Source organism: Indicator indicator, chromosome 1 (assembly GCF_027791375.1).
Source record: "Indicator indicator isolate 239-I01 chromosome 1, UM_Iind_1.1, whole genome shotgun sequence".
Classification (NCBI taxonomy): Eukaryota; Metazoa; Chordata; class Aves; order Piciformes; family Indicatoridae; genus Indicator; species Indicator indicator.
In genome coordinates this window covers 130,090,518-130,108,420 of record NC_072010.1, presented here as the reverse complement: position 1 = coordinate 130,108,420, position 17,903 = coordinate 130,090,518, and the positions used below count along the sequence as shown (strand labels likewise).

Sequence of the window (17,903 nt, the reverse complement as noted above, 5' to 3'; positions counted from 1 at the left end):
ATGACAACACAAGAGGCAGTGGTGGAAGCTAAGGCATAGGAAGTTCCATGGAAACAGGAGGAAAAAAATTTCCCTGTGAGGATGACAGAGCCTTGGAGCAGGCTGCCCAGAGGGGTTGTGGAGTCTCCTTCTCTGCAGATATTCCAAAGCCCCTTGGATGTGTTCCTGTGTGAGCTGCCCTGGGTGCTCCTGTTCTGGCAGGGGGCTTGGACTGGATGATCTCTGGAGGTCCATTCCAACCCCTCACATTCTGTGATTGGTTGTTTGATTCTGTGTTTGATTCTGTGAAGGGTATTCCAGAGGAACAGGGAGAATTAGCTCCAGCTCAGCCCAACCCAATACAGTGCTGCTGTAGCTCCAGGCAGTTACCAAATCAATACAAGGCACTCTTGGGACAATCATAATCACATCTGTCCAAGGAAGCTGCACCAATTTTCCTGCAGCTGTGCCTGATCTGAGGAGGAAAACCATCACAGGCTGCACCAAACCACAGTTTGCTGGAGCTGCATTTTATAAGAGAAGTCAACAAAAACCCCATCAGGAGGGACAACAGGGTGGGAATCTCAGCTTGCATTGCATCCCATGCTGATTTATCCTGATTTGTGGTGGTGGTGTTGTTGGTGATGTTGTTTTTTAACCAGAATCATTTCATGTGTGCTTTCAATTTTAATTTTCACTGTTTTTTTGTGGTTTTTTCCTTTGTTTTCTTCACATTTCTCATCTCTAGTTTAACAGCACCCGTTCGCCCTCCCCAACTGAGTGTTGCCACATGACCCCCTGGAGTAGAAAGGTACTGGAAACAAACAAGCAAACAAAAAAAAAAAAAAAAAAAAAAAAAAAAAAAAAAAAAAAAAAAAAACAACCAAGCAATCTTCCACTAACAGCCCTGTCTCACTCTTCTCCCTTCCAGATCCTAACTCTTCCTCCTGCTTGCTTTTCACTTGCTCACTTTTCTTGTTCTAGAAAGCAGCCTTTGCTGGGCTTCTAACGGCAGTAGGACACATTAACAACTTGCTTTTTGCTTTCCCCTTTTCATTCATTCTTTGCTTCACTGTGAGGGTGGTGGAACAACTGGAACAGGTTGCCCAGGGAGGTGGTTGAAGCTCCATCCCTGGAGATATTCAGGGTGAGGCTCAACGAGGCCCTGGGCAACCTGATCTAGTTGAGGATGTCCCTGATGACTGCAGAAGGGTTGGACTGGATGACTTCTGGAGGTCCCTTCCAGCCTGTGACTCTGTGACTCCTCACCTCAGCTGGGTTTCAGGAGCTCATGGTTGTGAGGCCACCTCCTCCTATTGCCTCCTTGACAAGGTCTGAAGCGAGGCGGCCTCGATAGTGTTAGCATTGGCTTCTCTTGCAGTGTTGTTTCTTTTTTGTTTTGTTTTGTTGTTTTGTTTGTTTGTTTTGTTGTGTTGGTTTTTTTCCCCCAAAACTACCTCTTTTCCTATTTCCTAAACGGTAAGAAATTGTTCCCAGCAGCAGCAGCAGCTCTAAATTCTTCTGGCTGTTTTGTGTGATGCCACTGTTTGGAGAGGAGGAGCTCTGGCAGCCAAGGGTCACTTTGCCTGCTTTGTCCAGTGCTTCATTGTCATCCCAGGGAGGAATCAGCAAGAAATGCAGCCTCTGTGTGTGTCTGTGTGTTGTGTGCCTGTCCCTGCGTGTGCCCAAGGGTTGGGGGTTGGTTGTTTTCTTTTTTTTTTCCCCCCATGCCTGCATCAAACTTTTGGAGGGGAGGGGGAGAGTTACCTAGGAAACAAAGTCTTTTGTGCTTGAAGTTTATATGAGCCATTCATGTCTGCCCGGGGGACTGGCACAAAAGCTGCAGGCAGAAAGAAGGCTGCAATGTTTGACTGCAATTCTGTGCGGGGAAGAGGGAGTTTTTGTGTGAGTGGGAGGAGGAGGAGGAGGAGGGCGCCTCCGTTGTCTCGGCTCCGGGGGTGCTGCGGGAGGCGATGCCGGCAAGGTAAGTGCCTGCCTTCTATCCACTGAAACAGCAGCTGCCCAGCCAAGACCTTAAATGCTTTTGAGGGCTGGGGTGTAAATGCTGCTCGGCAAGCCCGAGATGGTTCATTCCCCGGGGATTTGTGAGGAGCCTGGGCGGAAGAAGGTGCAGAAGTACAACGGCAGAGCAGGAGCGATTCTGCGGCGCTCCGCACAACGCCCTGCCGGGGAGCTGGGAGAGGGATGGTTTGTCCCCAGCCTGTTTGCTAGCCCAGCTAGAACTGACAGATGAAGTGTAAGCAGCAGGCGTGAGGGGGAAGGCTGGTAGTTAAGCAGCTGGGAATTCAGGTGTGAAGAGAGAGAGAGGCAGTCTGAAAGGGATTGCATGCCAGTTGGAAGAAACCACAGGCAGGTGGACGTTCTGGGCTGGCCCAAGAGTTGTCACAGCTTGTAGAAGGATGGATTGATGGGGAAAGTGAGGGAGAGCAGCAGGAAAAGGTAAGTGCTTCTCCTCTCCAGCCCTTCCAAGCAAAACAAACTTTTTTTTTTTTTTTTGGCAGAGACCCCCCCTCACCCCAAACTTGAGTTGGTAGCCAGCAGATGAAAACACATTTCATTTGGCTTTCTTTTACCAGGGCTTTGCAAGGCAGAGGGTTGTTGGGGAGTTTGCTGCTTCTCCCTAAAGAAAACAAAGCATCTGTGTTTCTTCCACATAGTTTTATTTTCCTCTCCAGCTCTTTCTCTCCCATGCTCTTCCTTCCTCTCCAGCTCTTTCTCTCCCATGCTCTTCTTTCCTCTCCAGCTCTTTCTCTCCCATGCTGCTCTTGTTTCATGCTGTCCAAACATGCATGGTTTCTAAATAACCTTTAGAATTTCTTCTGCTGGGGGCTGCTCTTCTCTTTGGCCACTGTCCCCCTGCATCCCCTGCCTCAGCACTGCTGCTTTCCCACCCCATAGCTGCTGGCTGGCTGCAACTTTTTGGCCTGTGTTTGTAAAAATGAAATGCAAAAGGGTTTGCTGCAGTACAGAGGGGGTCTTCTTTAAAGCTCTGGGCCTTCTGCTGCTTGTCTTTGAGTGAATGGCTATGTGGGGCCAGTCCTTGCTGGTCATCAGCCAACGTGGTGGTGTGTGTGGAGGGTGTTCAATAGCTTGCAAATGCAAATGAGGGCCCACGTGTCTGAGGCTAATGGTTAACTGAGGGCACCTAGGGGTGCAGGATGTGCCCCTTCTGGGGGCAGAGATATGCTGCTGGGAAGGTCCCTGCTGAGATGCTGCACTCCACCACACCAAGGTATTTTCCCCTCGTGAGCAGGATGTGGTTTCCTTCCCTTGGGAGAAGAGCTTGTGCCATGTGAACTTGAACTAGAATGATTCCTCTTTGCCTCCCTGCCGCTGATTTCTGCTCTCTGCCTGTCTGCTCTGTTTTCCAAACTCAGCCTGGTGGGGGGGCAGTGGGAGACACTGATCTGTGGATGTCTTTGTTTGCAGTCCCACCCGCCAGAGGAGGAAGACACAGATGTCATGTTAGGGCAGAGGCCGAAAAACCCAATACATAACATCCCTTCTACACTGGATAAACAAACCAACTGGAGCAAAGCACTACCTCTCCCAACTCCAGAGGAGAAAATGAAACAAGATGCCCAAGTGATTTCTTCTTGCATTATCCCCATCAATGTCACTGGTACAAATCTCTTCTATTTCTTTCTCTTTTTGAAATTTTCTTATTTATTTATTTATTGCATGGTTCAAGGGAGGTCAGCTACTTGTTTTGTTGAATTTGGTTTGCAGTTGGGGGGTTGTGAAGCCCAGGGGCAAAGACACTCCCCTCCAGCTCGAGGATTTAGTTTCTGGAAGGCAGTGGGGCTAAATTCATCCCTCCTGCTGGAGTCCATGGAGCTTGCATCTAAGATTAACTTGGCCCCATCGTTTGTAGAATGGTGTTATGGGACTGTCACACAACTTTCCCTGCATAAACAATGTCCTTTTGTGTTGTATATAACCTACAGGCTGCATTTACAAAGACCTCAGAAGGCCCTTTTCTTTTTTTTCTTTCCTTGAATGTAGCTGCGTGAAGGAATACAGAAAGGCAGGGAAATTAATCATATGATTGTCATGTGTAGCAGGAGGAGAGAAACTAAAGAATATAGGCTGCTAGCTGCAGTGCTTTAAACAGGACTCTGTAGCATGCAGGCCATGGCTCTGAGATCTCTTTACATGCAGCTGTGCTGAAGGTACAGTAATGGCATTTTCTTTGATTTCTGGAACCTTGCCTACATTGACTCTTTGATTTCTAGAACCATGGCTAGATTGATTCTTTGATTGCTAGACCCTTGGCTAGATTGACTCTTTGATTTCTAGACCCTTGGCTAGATTGACTCTTTGATTTCTAGAACCTTGCCTACATTGACTCTTTGATTTCTAGAACCTTGCCTACATTGATTCTTTGATTTCTAGAACCTTGGCTAGATTGATTCTTTGATTTCTAGAACCTTGGCTAGATTGATTCTTTGATTTCTAGAACCTTGGCTAGATTGACTCTTTGATTTCTAGAACCTTTGACTGGATTTATTTGAAGGAGACTTTGTGGCCAGAAGCAGCAGATATATCACCTATTAAATGTAAGGGGTTGGTTATTTCCAGCATCAAAAATCAGGCTGCCTTTTTTTGGCTGTTTTTGTTTGGTTGGTTATTTTTCCCCCCCTTTCTCTCCTTCCAGAGGGCTACAGTAAAGATAAAGTTGATCTGAGTTTTCCTCCATACTATTTCACACTTAAGTTTGGATTATTACAAGAGCATAACGTGGGCTGACTTCCATGCTTTAAAACTTAGACAGTCAGGAGAAAAAAAAAAAAAAAAAGGCAGGGAGTTCTTACTTAGCCTTCATTCCTCAGAGGAAATATTTGTATTTAATTCTATTTTGCCAGGGTGGGGCAAGTCCCAGCCCCTCACCTCCCACTGCCTCTGTCCCATGTCTATCAGTGGTGCCCAACCTTCCTGCAAGGTAGGCTGCAGGGTCACCGTGGTGCTGGGGAGGGCTGGATGCCCATGGCCCAGCTTCAGCCCCCAAATGAGCTGCTCTGGGCTTTTGAGCTGGCAGCACATCTGTCCTACAATGTCACAGTGAGAAGCCTACATCTGCTCAGCCATCAGCTGAGTGAGTCCTGGTGACAGTCCCAGCAGCAGAGGTAACACTGCACAATGCCACCAGCTCCACCCATCCAAGGAGGTGGAAGCCAGGAGCAGGTATCCCCAGCACAAGGATGGAGTTTCTGGCCAGCTGGGCTCCCACATGAGGAAAGGCAGGCAGCCAGCAGAGCACCCTGCGCAGGCCCTCCCAGACCTCCCTGCCTGGAGGCTGGGAGCTGGCTGGCTGAGGCCACAGGCTGGGTGCTACCCACAGAAATCCCTGCGGGAAGGCATGGATAGCGGGGCAGGTTTCCCCGAGGCAAAGCTGGGGTGAAAACGATGCTCTTCCTAGACAACTATCTGGTGTGGGCTTCCTCCCATGGCTACTGTCCCCTAAGGCAGCTCAGAGGAGGGTTAGGGCCGGGCCCAACGTTAACTTTTTTTTCCAGCAATAGCCATTTTTGCCTAGACTCCACCCGCCATAGATTGGACCCAAATTTGCACCGCTCAGTTTTACCGAGCGAGACTGGTATGTAATCTTTCTGGATGTTTCTGTCTCTCATTCTCATTGGCACTAATGGGAATAGTTTTGAATGCCTCACGGGGGAGGAGATGCCCTCTGCCACTTCCCACTGGGGGCATCCGGCGCACAGAGCATGTTCGGCTAACTCACGGTGGCTGAGAACCCAGCACTGATGCTGACTGATTTATTTTGTTTCAAAGAGTTTGCTTCTCAATTTCTCCCTTTTTATTTTTCTTTTTTTTTTTTTTTTTGGTTGGTTTTGCTGTTTTGTTTGTTTGTTTTTAAATCCTCTCCCAACCCTGAGAAACATTCACTTTTCTTTTCTTTCTGGGGGTGGGGAGCAAACAACCGTTGTTGGGAGTTTCTAACAGCACTTTGATTCCCTGATTAAAGAAAGTTCTTCCTCTTTGCTTGTTCCAGGGGCATTGGTGCTTACAGGACACATCTGTCTGTGAAGCCTCTGTCTCACCTGTAGTAGATTTCAAGAAGAACTTTTACAAGAAAGTTACTTTTTACTGTTTGACATTGTTCTGTAGTGTTGATCTGTGCGTGTATGTCTGTGTATAATTATGGGCTCTATAATTATACGCTGGTAAAACACAGCCTCTTAGCAAGAGCTTTGTTTGGTTTGCTTTGGTTTGGTTGGTTTTGGTTTGGTTTCCCCCTCCCCCTCCTTTGGTTTGGTTTAATTTGTTAATTTTTTTTTTTATTCATTCCTTAAGATTACAAACCACTGTACCAGAGATCCTTCTGTTCTTGGTTTCCATGGACCTGGCACATGGGATAGAAGGCTGAGAGGGTCGAGGTTGTTTAGCCTGGAGGAGAGAGGGCTTCAGGGAGACCTTATTGCAGCTTTTCAGTGCTTAAAAGGGAGCCTAAGGGAAAGATGTGGACAGTCTTTGTGAAAGAACAAGAGGCTGAGGGAGCTGGGGTTGTTTAGCCTGGAGAAGAGGAGGCTCAGGGGTGACCTTATTGCTCTCTACAACTACCTGAAAGGAGGTTGTAGACAGGTGGGGGTTGGTCTCTTCTCCCAGGCAACCAGCACCAGAACAAGAGGACAAGTCTCAAGGGGAATTTTAGGCTGGAGGTGAGGAGAAATTTCTTCACAGATAGAGTGATCTGCCATTGGAATGTGCTGCCCAGGGAGGTGGTGGAGTCACCATTCTTGGAGGTGTTCAAAAATGGATTGGATGTGGCACTTGAAGCCAGGGTTTAGTTAGTCATGAGGTGCTGGGTGATAGGTTGGACTTGATGATCTCTGAGGTCTTTTCCAACCTTGTTGATTCTATGATTCTATGAACAAGGAGTAATGGCTTTAAGCTAAAAGATGAAAGGGAAATTAGGGCTAGATGTAAGGAAGAAATGTTTTTACAAGAAGGGTGGTGAAACACTGGCACACGTTGCTCATGGTAGAAGCCTCATCTCAGGAAACATCCAGAGTCACGTTGGAGGGGGCTCTGAGCAACCTTAATCTAGTTGGGGATGGCCCTGCTGACTGCAGGGGCTTTGGACTAGATGACCTTTAAAGGTCCCTTCCAACCCCAAACCATTCTGTGGTTTGATGATATTTCCAGACCAGTCCCAGGTCAGCTTTAGAGAGCATGAGCACACAGCTTTGCAAAAGGCCAGGGCAGGTGGGCACTGCTGCTGGCAGGCCTCCTTTTGACTTGGCTTGGACAACACAGTGTCAAAAAAACAAAGTCAAAGATACTTCCTTCTGCTAATGCCAAGGAAACCTAAAAAAAAAAGCTCTGGGTTTCTTGCCTGTTCTCTGTGGCTGTTGACATAAATCTGTGTGCCTGTGAACTTGGGCTCTGAATCAGCCTGGAGAAGGGGCTCTGGGGAGACCTAATAGCAGCCTTCCAGTATCTTAAGGGAGGCTACATGAAGGGTGGAGACTGTGCCCAAAGGGCTGCAGGGACAGGAGCAGGGGCAATGGTTTGACATGAGAGCAGAGCAGATTGAGATTGGATGTGAGGAACAAGTTGTGCAGCAGGAGGCTGCTGCAACACTGCAAGAGGTTGGCCAGGGAGGGAGCTGAGGCCCCATGGCTGGAGATGTTGGAAGGGGAGGCTGGAGAAGTCTGTGAGCAAGCTGCTCTAGTGGAGGATGTCCCTGCTGAGTGCAGGGGGTTGGACTGGATGAGCTTTGGAGCTCCCTTCCAGCCCAAACCATTCTGTAATTCTATGATCCTAAATCCCAACTGAGGATCATGACTGGCTGCATGAGGCCATGCCCAGAGTGGACTCCATGCAACTTGCCATTTGCTGGGCACTGGTGAGAATCAGGCCACTTACTGATGGATGCAAATAAACAGCAGCTGCCCATTTATGTCACCCTTGGCCCTGTGTCATCTGCACGAAGAACACACCCTAAACTTGCACCAGGACTTGGCCCCAGCTTAGCTGTCTCCTTCCTTACTGAAACGTTGGCACATTGGTCTCCTAAGAAGCCCTCAATGTGGCTTTAGAACCTCAAATTGTTTCCTTACTCTTAGTTGCTAAAAATAAGTCAGGCCCTAGCTGAAGAGGTTACTCCTTGCAGATGAGTTACTGGCATTGTCCCCATGACAGATGCATAAACAGCTGGAAGAAAGATGCACTGTTACCAACAGCTCTCAACTCTTATTTTCCTTCCTAACTTTTTCTTTTCCTTTCCTTTCCTTTTTTTTTTTTGGGGGGGGGGGCTTTTTTGTTCGTTTGTTTTGTTTTGGTGGGTTGGGGATTGTTGTGTTGTTTTGTTTTGGGTGGTTTTTTGGTTTTTTGTTAATGCTATTTTATTATTGCCTTCTGTTATTTTTGGCAGAGCAGGCTGCTGAGGGGGAGCTGGAGTTTAGATGTAAAAACTGTCGATACGCTGCGATGCCATTTACATGAGAGCTACATAAGGGCTGCCCTTATGTTTATTCACAGGCTTAAATCCGAGCTCACATACCCCCACTGTGTTCCAGCCATTGAAAAGTTGTTTACTCTTTCTAAAGGCTAATGAGACCTATTTATGGGTTGCAGGAGTTGGTTTTGACAGAGAGGCTAGCATACGCTGCTCTCTTGTCCATTCCCAATCTGTCCTACAACGGAGAAGAAAGTTGAGGAGGAGGAAAACCATCTCTGGCATCCCCAGAAGAGTGCAACAAGAAATAGGTGTAGTATATAAATACAACTCTTCCGTAGACAGCTTTCTAACCCCGCTTAAATTGCAGGGAGACGAGCTGGTAGCCAGCCTGCCAAAGACATGACACCTGGGGGAGTGTTAAATGCTTGTGGAGTTTGGGGACAATGTGGTTTGGTTGGTTTTTTTGGTTGTTTTATTACTATTTTCTTTGTTTGTTTGTTTGATTTACTACAGTGAACAAAGCTATATTACCCCACATGGCCTTGATGGACTTGGAGGCCTTACTGAGTAATATAGATGTATGTGTTCAGCTCTTATTGTGTAAATGTTAATCAGTCCTTTTTTTTCTTTTTCTTTTTTCTTTCCCCCCATTTTATTTCTGTTATGAACTCATGTGCATAAAAAGTAACTAGATGAAGTGAAAGTTTTTTCTTGTGTGAGGGGAGCTTAAGGGGAAGGAACTGACAGATGTTGCTCATCAAAGTGGTGATGAGCTGTGGCAGCAGTCTGGGATGAGCAGCTGGGGATCTGCCTTAGAGAGAGCTGCTGGTACTCTATGGGAAGCTTTGCTAAATGTCCCTTTTATTTAGCACTCCTCTCCTTAATTCCTTCTCTTATTACCAAGAATATTTACCTGAATTTAAATATTTACCTAAATCTACCTTATTTTTGACCCAGGTAAATCAGAAGCAACTCTGTTGGTGGGAAATCCTAGTGTAAGAATGGTATTGACCCAACCCAAAACTTAACAGGATCATTAATTTCTTAACACACATCTGTAGCTGCAGGGTGGCTCTGGGCCCTTGCCATAAAACTCGATGGGAAGCACAGGGAATGTTTATCATAGGGGAATGAGCAACCAGAGAACCTATGAAAGAAAAGATCCTGTGGCCTCCCAAATGTTCTTGGTAGTAAATAAGCAGATAAAGGAAATTCCGAGCAGAGAGGTAATCAAAAGAGGGTTTTTAGGGGCTCAGGGAGTGCTTTGCCCAGCAGCCACTCCGAGAAACTGGCTTTAAGTGGTTGAAACAGAGTGATACAACCTGAAAACTTAATCATGATCTCAGTATTTACCACGGTGAGATCAGCTCCACCTGAGATCGCATTGCAGAAATAGGAGAACTGAGCTCACACGGCAGGACTAGGAGAACTCCCCCCACCACAGCGGGCTGAGCTCTGCCTTCCATGCTCTTTGATAGCTAAGTTCAATTCGGCCCAGCGCTCAGCGAGAGCCCAAAAGAGAATGCAGCAGAGAACGTCCCTGGGGGTTGCTCGGCGGGGGCGCCTGGTGCCGGCAAACCCGGAGCTGGCTGCCGCTCACCCGGCTCTCCGTGTGTCCTAGATTCGGACGAGTCGCCGGTGGCGAGAGAGCGCACGGTGATCGTGCACACCAACCCGGAGCTGCCCGGCGCCGGCGGCAGGAGGTCGGGCACCCGGGACTCCGAGTGCCAGACGGAAGAAATCCTGATCGCCGCTCCCTCCCGGCGCCGGATCCGCGCCCAGAGGGGGCAGAGCGTCGTCGCCTCCCTCTCCCACTCCGCCGGCAACATCTTGGTGCTGGCGGACAACGGCGATGCCATCTTCGCCGCCGCCGTCGGCAACCGCATCCGATCCCGCAGCCTGCCCCGGGAGGGTGCCCGGGCCGGCGAGGGCCACCAGGATGCCACCGCCAAGAACGCAGGGTACGAAGCGGAACGCTTCCAGGAAAGGATCCAGACCAAGGGCAAGGAAGGCTTGAGCAAGCAGGGCTCCCAGGAGCACCAGCTCCTCGGTTTAACTTGCCCTCAGCACCTGCACAGCCCCGAACGCGGCGCCGGCGAGCGGGGCAGGTCGCGGCTGTCACGGATGGCAGATTCGGGCAGCTGCGAGATTTCGTCCAACTCGGACACCTTCGGGAGCCCCATTCACTCTATCTCCGCAGCAGGAGTCCTGCTCAGCAGCCACATGGACCAGAAGGACGACCACCAGTCCTCCAGTGGCAACTGGAGCGGGAGCAGCTCCACGTGTCCCTCCCAGACGTCTGAAACCATTCCTCCTGCCGCCTCCCCGCCGCTGACAGGCTCCTCGCACTGTGACTCCGAGCTGTCGCTCAACACCGCTCCCAACCCCAACGAGGACTCCAGCGTCTTCCTGACGGAGCAGTTTGGTGACCACATCGAGAAGGTGAGGGGCCACAGGGCGAGCTCCTTCACCTCCACCGTGGCGGACCTGCTGGATGACCCCAACAACAGCAACACCAGCGACAGTGAGTGGAACTACCTGCACCACCACCACGATGCCTCCTGCCGCCAGGACTTCAGCCCCGAGCGCCCTAAGGCTGACAGCCTGGGATGTCCCAGCTTTGCCAGCATGGCCACCTACGACAGCTTCCTCGAAAAGTCCCCCTCCGACAAGGCAGACACTAGCTCCCACTTTTCTGTGGATACCGAAGGCTACTATACCTCCATGCACTTTGACTGCGGTCTCAAGGGTAGTAACAAAAGCTACATTTGCAACTATGCAGCTCCAGGCTCCGAGAATGGCCAGCCTGGGAGTGTGGCCTCCAGCCTGGCCGACTGTGTCTGGCAGGAGTGCGTGAGCCACGGGAGGCAGGGACGGCAGAGCATCTCCCTGAAGAAACCAAAGGCAAAGCCAGCCCCACCCAAACGCAGCTCCTCCCTGAGGAAATCGGAGAGTGGCACCAACCTTCCTGACAAGAAAGAACCAAAGATCAGCGGCAGCCAGCACATCTCTCATACCGCCAGGGAGATGAAGCTGCCCCTCGAGTTCTCAAATGCGCCTTCCCAAGCGGAAGGTCCCAACCTGCCAGCCAAGCAGGAGCTCCCTTGGGCAAGCCAGGGTGACGGTGGCTTGAAGGACCCTCCATGTGAGACCACAGACATCCCCTCCTTTAAAGATGAAGGTGCTGAACAACCTCACTATGCAGACCTCTGGCTTCTGAACGACTTGAAATCCAGCGATCCTTACAGGTCCTTGTCCAATTCCAGCACCGCTACGGGTACGACGGTCATAGAGTGCATCAAGTCCCCGGAGAGCTCCGAGTCCCAGACCTCCCAGTCTGGGTCGCGAGCCACCACCCCATCCCTCCCCTCCGTCGATAACGAGTTCAAACTGGCCTCCCCCGAGAAGCTGGCGGGGTTAGCCTCACCCTCCAGTGGCTACTCCAGCCAGTCAGAGACGCCCACCTCCTCTTTTCCCGCTGCTTTCTTTTCGGGCCCCTTGTCTCCGGGGGGCAGCAAGAGGAAGCCGAAGGTCCCGGAGAGGAAGTCGTCGCTGCAGCAGCCGCTTTCAAAAGACAGCACCGCCTCGGGCAGCAAAGACCTTGAGCTCCCTATCATACCTCCCACTCACCTCGACCTAAGTGCTCTTCACAACGTCTTGAGCAAGCCCTTCACTCACAGGCACCAGCTGCACGCCTTCAGCCACGGCAAGCAGAGCGCAGTCGGGGAAGCCCTCAACCCCAGCCAGCCCTCCGCCCTCGCCATCACCCCCTCTGTTCTCAAGTCCGTCCACCTCCGGGCGGTCAACAAGCCTGACGGTGGCAAACAGAAATGCAGTGCCCCGGACCTGCTCTGCATCCAGGAGACCACCTTGATGGCTGCTGATGTTCCTCCAGGCAAAATGAGGCCACTCCTAGCTAAGAAGCCAGTATCACGCCAGTACTCCACGGAAGAGGCCGTAATGTCCTACATTGATGCTCTCCCGGCAGAAGCGGGCCCTGGAAAGCCACCTTTGGAGAAAAGCTCCTCCTTCGGTGGGCAGAAGAGCTGTGAGCAGGAAGCTGTAGCCTCAGCAAGCGTGAGTGTGGTGGAAATCAAACCTGGGAAGGACCAATGGCTGCCGGTCACTGAGCACTTGCCAGGAGGCACTCTGAATCAGAGCTGTGCTGCCTCCATGGATGGCTTGCAGAAAGGCTCAGCTGTCCTCCCAGGTGATGAGGAAGATAAGCCTGGCCAGGGAGCAGAAACAGAGCATGGCCTTCCACCAGCACAGACTCAGCAGAAGCTCTCTGCAGGTGGGGAGGGGAGGCTGGAAGCTGAGCCTGTGGGTGAAAGCCCAGCTCAGGATGAGGGAGTGGCTTCCAGTGAGCAGCTTCAGCAGCAGTCTGATGGAAGCCACCACGTGCCTGGGAGCTTCAGCTGCGAGGCAGAGATGGCAGCAGGGAGTTCACCTGGCGAAGTAAGTTGCCAGCAGGAAAATGACCTCGCATCAGGAATCCCAACCAAAAGTGCCTCTGAGGACAGCAGGGTGGACGAGACTACAGATGGCCCCGATGAGCCCTTGCTGAAAGGTCAGTTGTGAACCTTTCCTGTGCGATGCCAGACCAGGCAGCTTCAGACTTAACTGGGAGAGGAGTCAGAATGCAGGCTGGAATTGCAAATCAGCTTGCCTCTGAGGGGTTCAGCTCAGAGCCCTCCCTGATCTGTTAAATGGGAGGAAAGTAAAAAATACTTTTTTTTTTTTTTTTATAATGCTATAAAGAGAGGCTGAGGGAGCTGGGGTTGTTCAGCCTGGAGAAGGGAAGGCTCCAGGCAGACCTAAGAGCAGCCTTCCAGTACCTGAAGGGGGCTACAAGAAGGATGGAGAGAGACTGTTTACAAAGGCCTGTAGTGATAGGATGAGGGGCAAGGGCTTCAAGATAGAGCAGAGCAGATTTAGATTGGATGTGAGGAACAAGTTCCGCATCATGAGGCTGCTGCAACACTGCAACATGCTGCCCAGCGAGGTCGTTAACATTCCATCCCTGGAGATATTCAATGTGAGGCTGGACAGGGCTCCGGGCAGCCTGATCTAGTGGAGGATGTCCCTGCTGACTGCAGGGAAGGTTGGACTGGATGACCTTTGGAGGTCCCTTCCAACCCAGACCACTCTACAATTCCATGATTCCATATTTCCATGATTCTATTCCAACCGTATCTCTGACGCTCACCTCCTCCCTTGTGCTGTTTCAGCTGAAAAGGGAGCAGCACTAGCCCTGGGTACAGAAGAGCCTTTTTATCAGAGCTGTACAGTAGACAGGAGATCCCTGCTCTGGTCCCTAGCAGTGCCCCCTTTATGGGCTACCCCCTGTACCATCCACAATGTTTAGATCAGAGGATAACCTCTGTAGGGTGGTGCTGGCTGCTCAGCTGTGAGCAGGGCTGGTGCCTCCCATTGGCAGTGCTGTTGCAAAGCACAGCAGGGGTCTGACTCACAGCATGGCCTCCTTCCTTCTTTAAGAGTCTTCTCCAAGCGACGAGTCCATCCTGTCCCCCCTGAGCGAGGAGTCCCAGGCTGAGGCCGAGGAGGTCTTCGTGTCACCGAACAAACCGCGCACCACCGAGGACCTCTTTGCAGTCATTCACAGGTGACCTAACCTCGTGAGGAGGGGGAGCTCTGTACAGCCACTCGCTAAGGACAGCTGCAGGGATGGTTGTTTAATAGTGAAGTCTTCTTCCTGAAGCTGTTTTCTGCAGTTTATCGAGTTCAGGTTGCAAAGAAAAAGCAGCTGTGTTATGGGCTAGTGGGCAACTGTACCTCCATGGCATGTGTAGGGTGTTTTGCAGATAACAACAGGCTGAGGGAGCTGGGGGTGTTCAGCCTGGAGAAGAGGAGGCTCCAGGGAGACCTAAGAGCAGCCTTCCAGTACCTGAAGGAGGCCCACAGGAAGGATGGGGAGAGACTGTTTACAAGGGCCTGCGGTGACAGGACAAGGGGCAATGGCTTCAAACTAGAGAAGGGCAGATTGAGATTGGATGTCAGGAAGAAGCTCTTCACTGTGAGGATGGTGGAATACTGGAACAGGTTGCATAGGGAGCTGCTCGAGGCCCCTTCTCTGGATGCCCTGCCTCAAGGGAGGTTGTGGCCAGGTGAGGGTTGGTCTTTTCTCCCAGGCAACAGAACAAGAGGACACAGTCTCAAGCTGTGCAGGGGGAAGTTTAGGCTTGGTCTTAGAAAGAAGTTCTTCCCAGACAGAGAGACTGGCCTTTGGAATGGGCTGCCTAGGGAGGTGCTGGGGTCAGCGTCCCTGGAGGTGTTTAAGAAAGGACTGGATGAGGCACTTAGTGCCATGGTCTGGTTGATTGGTTAGGGTTGGGTGATCAGTTGGAGTTGATGATCTTAGAGGTCTCTTCCAACCTGGTTGATTCTGTGGAGATATTCAAGGTGAGGCTCGACAAGGCCCTGGGCATCCTGATCTTGTTGGAGACGTCCCTGCTGACTGCAGGGGGGTTGGACTGGATGACCTTTGGAGGTCCCTTCCAGCCTGGACCATTCTTTGATTCTATCAGGCTCTTGTCTCTACAAACATACACATCTCCAAAGCAAAACCACCTGCAGTGCTTCCTGCCTTCTGCCCACTAGCTCTGAGCTGAGGGAGTTGTTTCAGTGAGGATGATGAGAAGGCATCTCTTCGGTTCTGGAGTGTTTTGTATTCAGCTGAAATTTGTGCTCACAACTGAAATGACAGATTTTTCATGTGGAAGAGGTTGCACAGAGTAGTAGCATTGTTATGGAAGACTTCATGCATTGTTGTCTGTACAGAGAGCTGGTTGTACACCTCTGTAACACCTCTGCTATGAGGACAGGCTGAGGGAGCTGGGGTTGTTCAGCCTAGAGAAGAGAAGACTCTGAAGGGACCTTCTTGCTGCCTGCCAGTACCTGAAGAGATCCTGCAGGAAGGCTGCAGAAAGATTTTCGTGAAGGTGTCCAGAGACAGGACAAGAGGCAATGATTTGAAGCTGAGGCAGAGCAGGGTTAGAGTGGAGCTGAGGAAGAAGATTTTCAGTGTGAGGGTGCTGAGACTCTGGAAAGGCTGCCCAGGGAGGCTGTGGCTGCCTCCTGCCTGGGGGTGTTCAGTGCCAGGCTGGATGAGGCCTTGAGCAGCTGAGTCTAGCTGAGAGGTGTCCCTGGGCATGGTGGGGAGGTTGGAGGAAATTATCTCTGAGGTCCCTTCCAGCCTGAGCCATTCTAGGATACATACATTGTTTTGGAAGAGCTGGGGGGTGTTGAGAGGGACTCTCTGGCTCAGTGCTTCATTCATTACACAACAGCTATCATGGCTTAAAAGTGCCACCAGTCTCTGCTAGCCTCCAGAACCTGACAGAAGGATTCTGAGGGCTCTAGCTAACATGAAAGCACAGTCAGCCTGTCAAACCTTAGGCCAGCCTGAAGTGCTTCTCCACAAAGATTACCTATAACAGGGTGTTCCTTTGTGTTTTTACAGATCCAAAAGAAAAGTTCTTGGGAGAAAGGATTCCGGAGACCTTTCTGTAAGGAACAGGTTGAGAGCCTCATCCGGAACCAGCAGCCAGCCCCCTGCCAGCAACCCCCTGCCCACCAGCAACGTGCCACCGGCCAGTGGCGTGGGCACTCCCATGAGCAGTCAGAGGTCTCCTGGGCTCATATACAGGAACGCCAAAAAGTCCAACACCTCCAACGAGGAGTTCAAACTTCTGCTCCTTAAGAAGGGCAGCCGCTCCGACTCCAGCTACAGGATGTCTGCCACCGAAATTCTGAAAAGCCCTATCCTGCCCAAGTCTCCTGGGGAGTTGATGACAGACCCCCCACAGAGCCTGGAGGAGCCTCCCCCCTCAGCGAGCCCTGATGCGTCGTCCCCGCTCTCCCCCTGCTCCCCAAGGGTCAACGCAGAAGGATTCTCCTCCAAGAGCTTTCCTATGTCGGCTTCGTCGCGTGTGGGGCGTTCGCGGGCGCCCCCCGCAGCCAGCAGCAGTCGCTACAGCGTGCGCTGCAGGCTCTACAACACCCCCATGCAGGCCATCTCCGAGGGCGAGACGGAGAACTCGGACGGCAGCCCCCACGACGATCGCTCTTCCCAGAGCTCCGCGTAGGCAGGGAGGGCACCGAGGCCAGGCTGCCAGCACCCCCTGGGCTCTGGATGAGGGGGTGAATATAAGAGGCCAATGCTGTAGCAGTCAAAAAAAAACCCAAACAAACAAACGAAACAAAACAGGAAAGAAAAAAAAATGCAGGGCAATATTGATGCTTAAATGTGTTTGGAATAGACTGGGGAAAGAGAGGACTGCAGCTGGAGCTATTTCTTACCTGTGTTTTCTACCAGGAGGAAGATCCGCTCTGTTTTTCTTTTCAGGCATCACTTGGTTTCTCTCATGTCTCATTTTTTGTTGTGGCTGTAGATTTCCCTTTCCACAAGGAGTTTTGGAATCATTTGGTTCCTCTCACTTCTCATTTTTTGTTGTCTCTGTAGATTTCACTTTCCATAAGGAGTTACAAAGTGACTTTGGGGTTGTTTTGAGTTTCCAGAAGCTGCCCATCTAGAAACAAATCCTTCACTGTAGTGCTTCCCTAGGGTGAAAAACAAACAAACAATACAAACAAAGCTCTTGAGAATTGGTATTTTTCTACACTGTAAAGGAGCTGAAACAAAAACGTAGAGGAAATTAATTAACTAAGCATATGTAAATAGCATATTTTTGATAAAAATGTGTAAATAGAAGTATCCAAAAGCAGACGTAGCAAACAATCTAACTGCAGAAGGACTTTGTTTATAGAGGCCAAAATTAAGGCAAATGTAAAGAAGTGTATTCTGTGAATACCATTTTCATATCACACACACAAAAAATCCACACGGCCACCTATAGCCACGTTCAGTGCCACCAGCCCAAAGGGTGACATTGAGCAGTGCAAAGGAGGAATTCTCCTCCCTTTAGCTAAGGAAATGGAAAGGCTGACAGCAGTGGGATTGAAGTAACCATTTGTCTTGCTAGGGCTGCTTGGAAGAAGCGAACTGGAAGGAGCAGCTGGGAGGGTTACAATGAGGGCGAGTGGGAATGGCAAAAGTGCTTAGGACAGAACAAAGTCAAGATCGATGCAAAGGCCTAAAGGCTCCTAGCCCACAGCCTTTACTCTTGCAGGGATCACTTCAGAGGGGGATAGGTGTGAGAAGAAATAGTACTTAGTTTTGCTATGAGGCTGTTGGGATCCATAACCTGGTAATGACAACCTTTCACCACGACCAGCTGCAGGTCAGTGAAGGACACAAATGGATTCGGAGCTTTGGATTTCTCAGTAGCTAACTGTGATGAGGTTTTCAGTGAAGCTTCCTCTTTGTGCTGATGAGGTTCATGCTACCTAAGTACTTAACAGAAATGACACTGTGAACAAAGTAGCTGGGAAATAGATATGTGGAAGGCATTATTTATAGTCAGTGCAGAGCTGGGAAGGGGAAAGCTCTGGTTCCTTG

General features: G+C 50.5%; 1 protein-coding gene across 1 annotated transcript in view; it reads left to right on the top strand.

Annotated features, from left to right (window-relative positions):
* The window catches only part of NHS (NHS actin remodeling regulator), a 222,912-nt gene extending 206,382 nt beyond the window's left edge, over nt 1–16,530 (top strand). Inside the window, exons 4-9 of the mRNA XM_054397001.1 lie at nt 728–790; nt 3,430–3,622; nt 8,599–8,730; nt 10,044–12,992; nt 13,922–14,048; nt 15,906–16,530. Coding sequence (XP_054252976.1) covers nt 728–790; nt 3,430–3,622; nt 8,599–8,730; nt 10,044–12,992; nt 13,922–14,048; nt 15,906–16,530 — 4,089 coding nt within the window. The remainder of the gene's footprint in view (nt 1–727; nt 791–3,429; nt 3,623–8,598; nt 8,731–10,043; nt 12,993–13,921; nt 14,049–15,905) is intronic.
* Nucleotides 16,531–17,903: the final 1,373 nt, after the last annotated feature.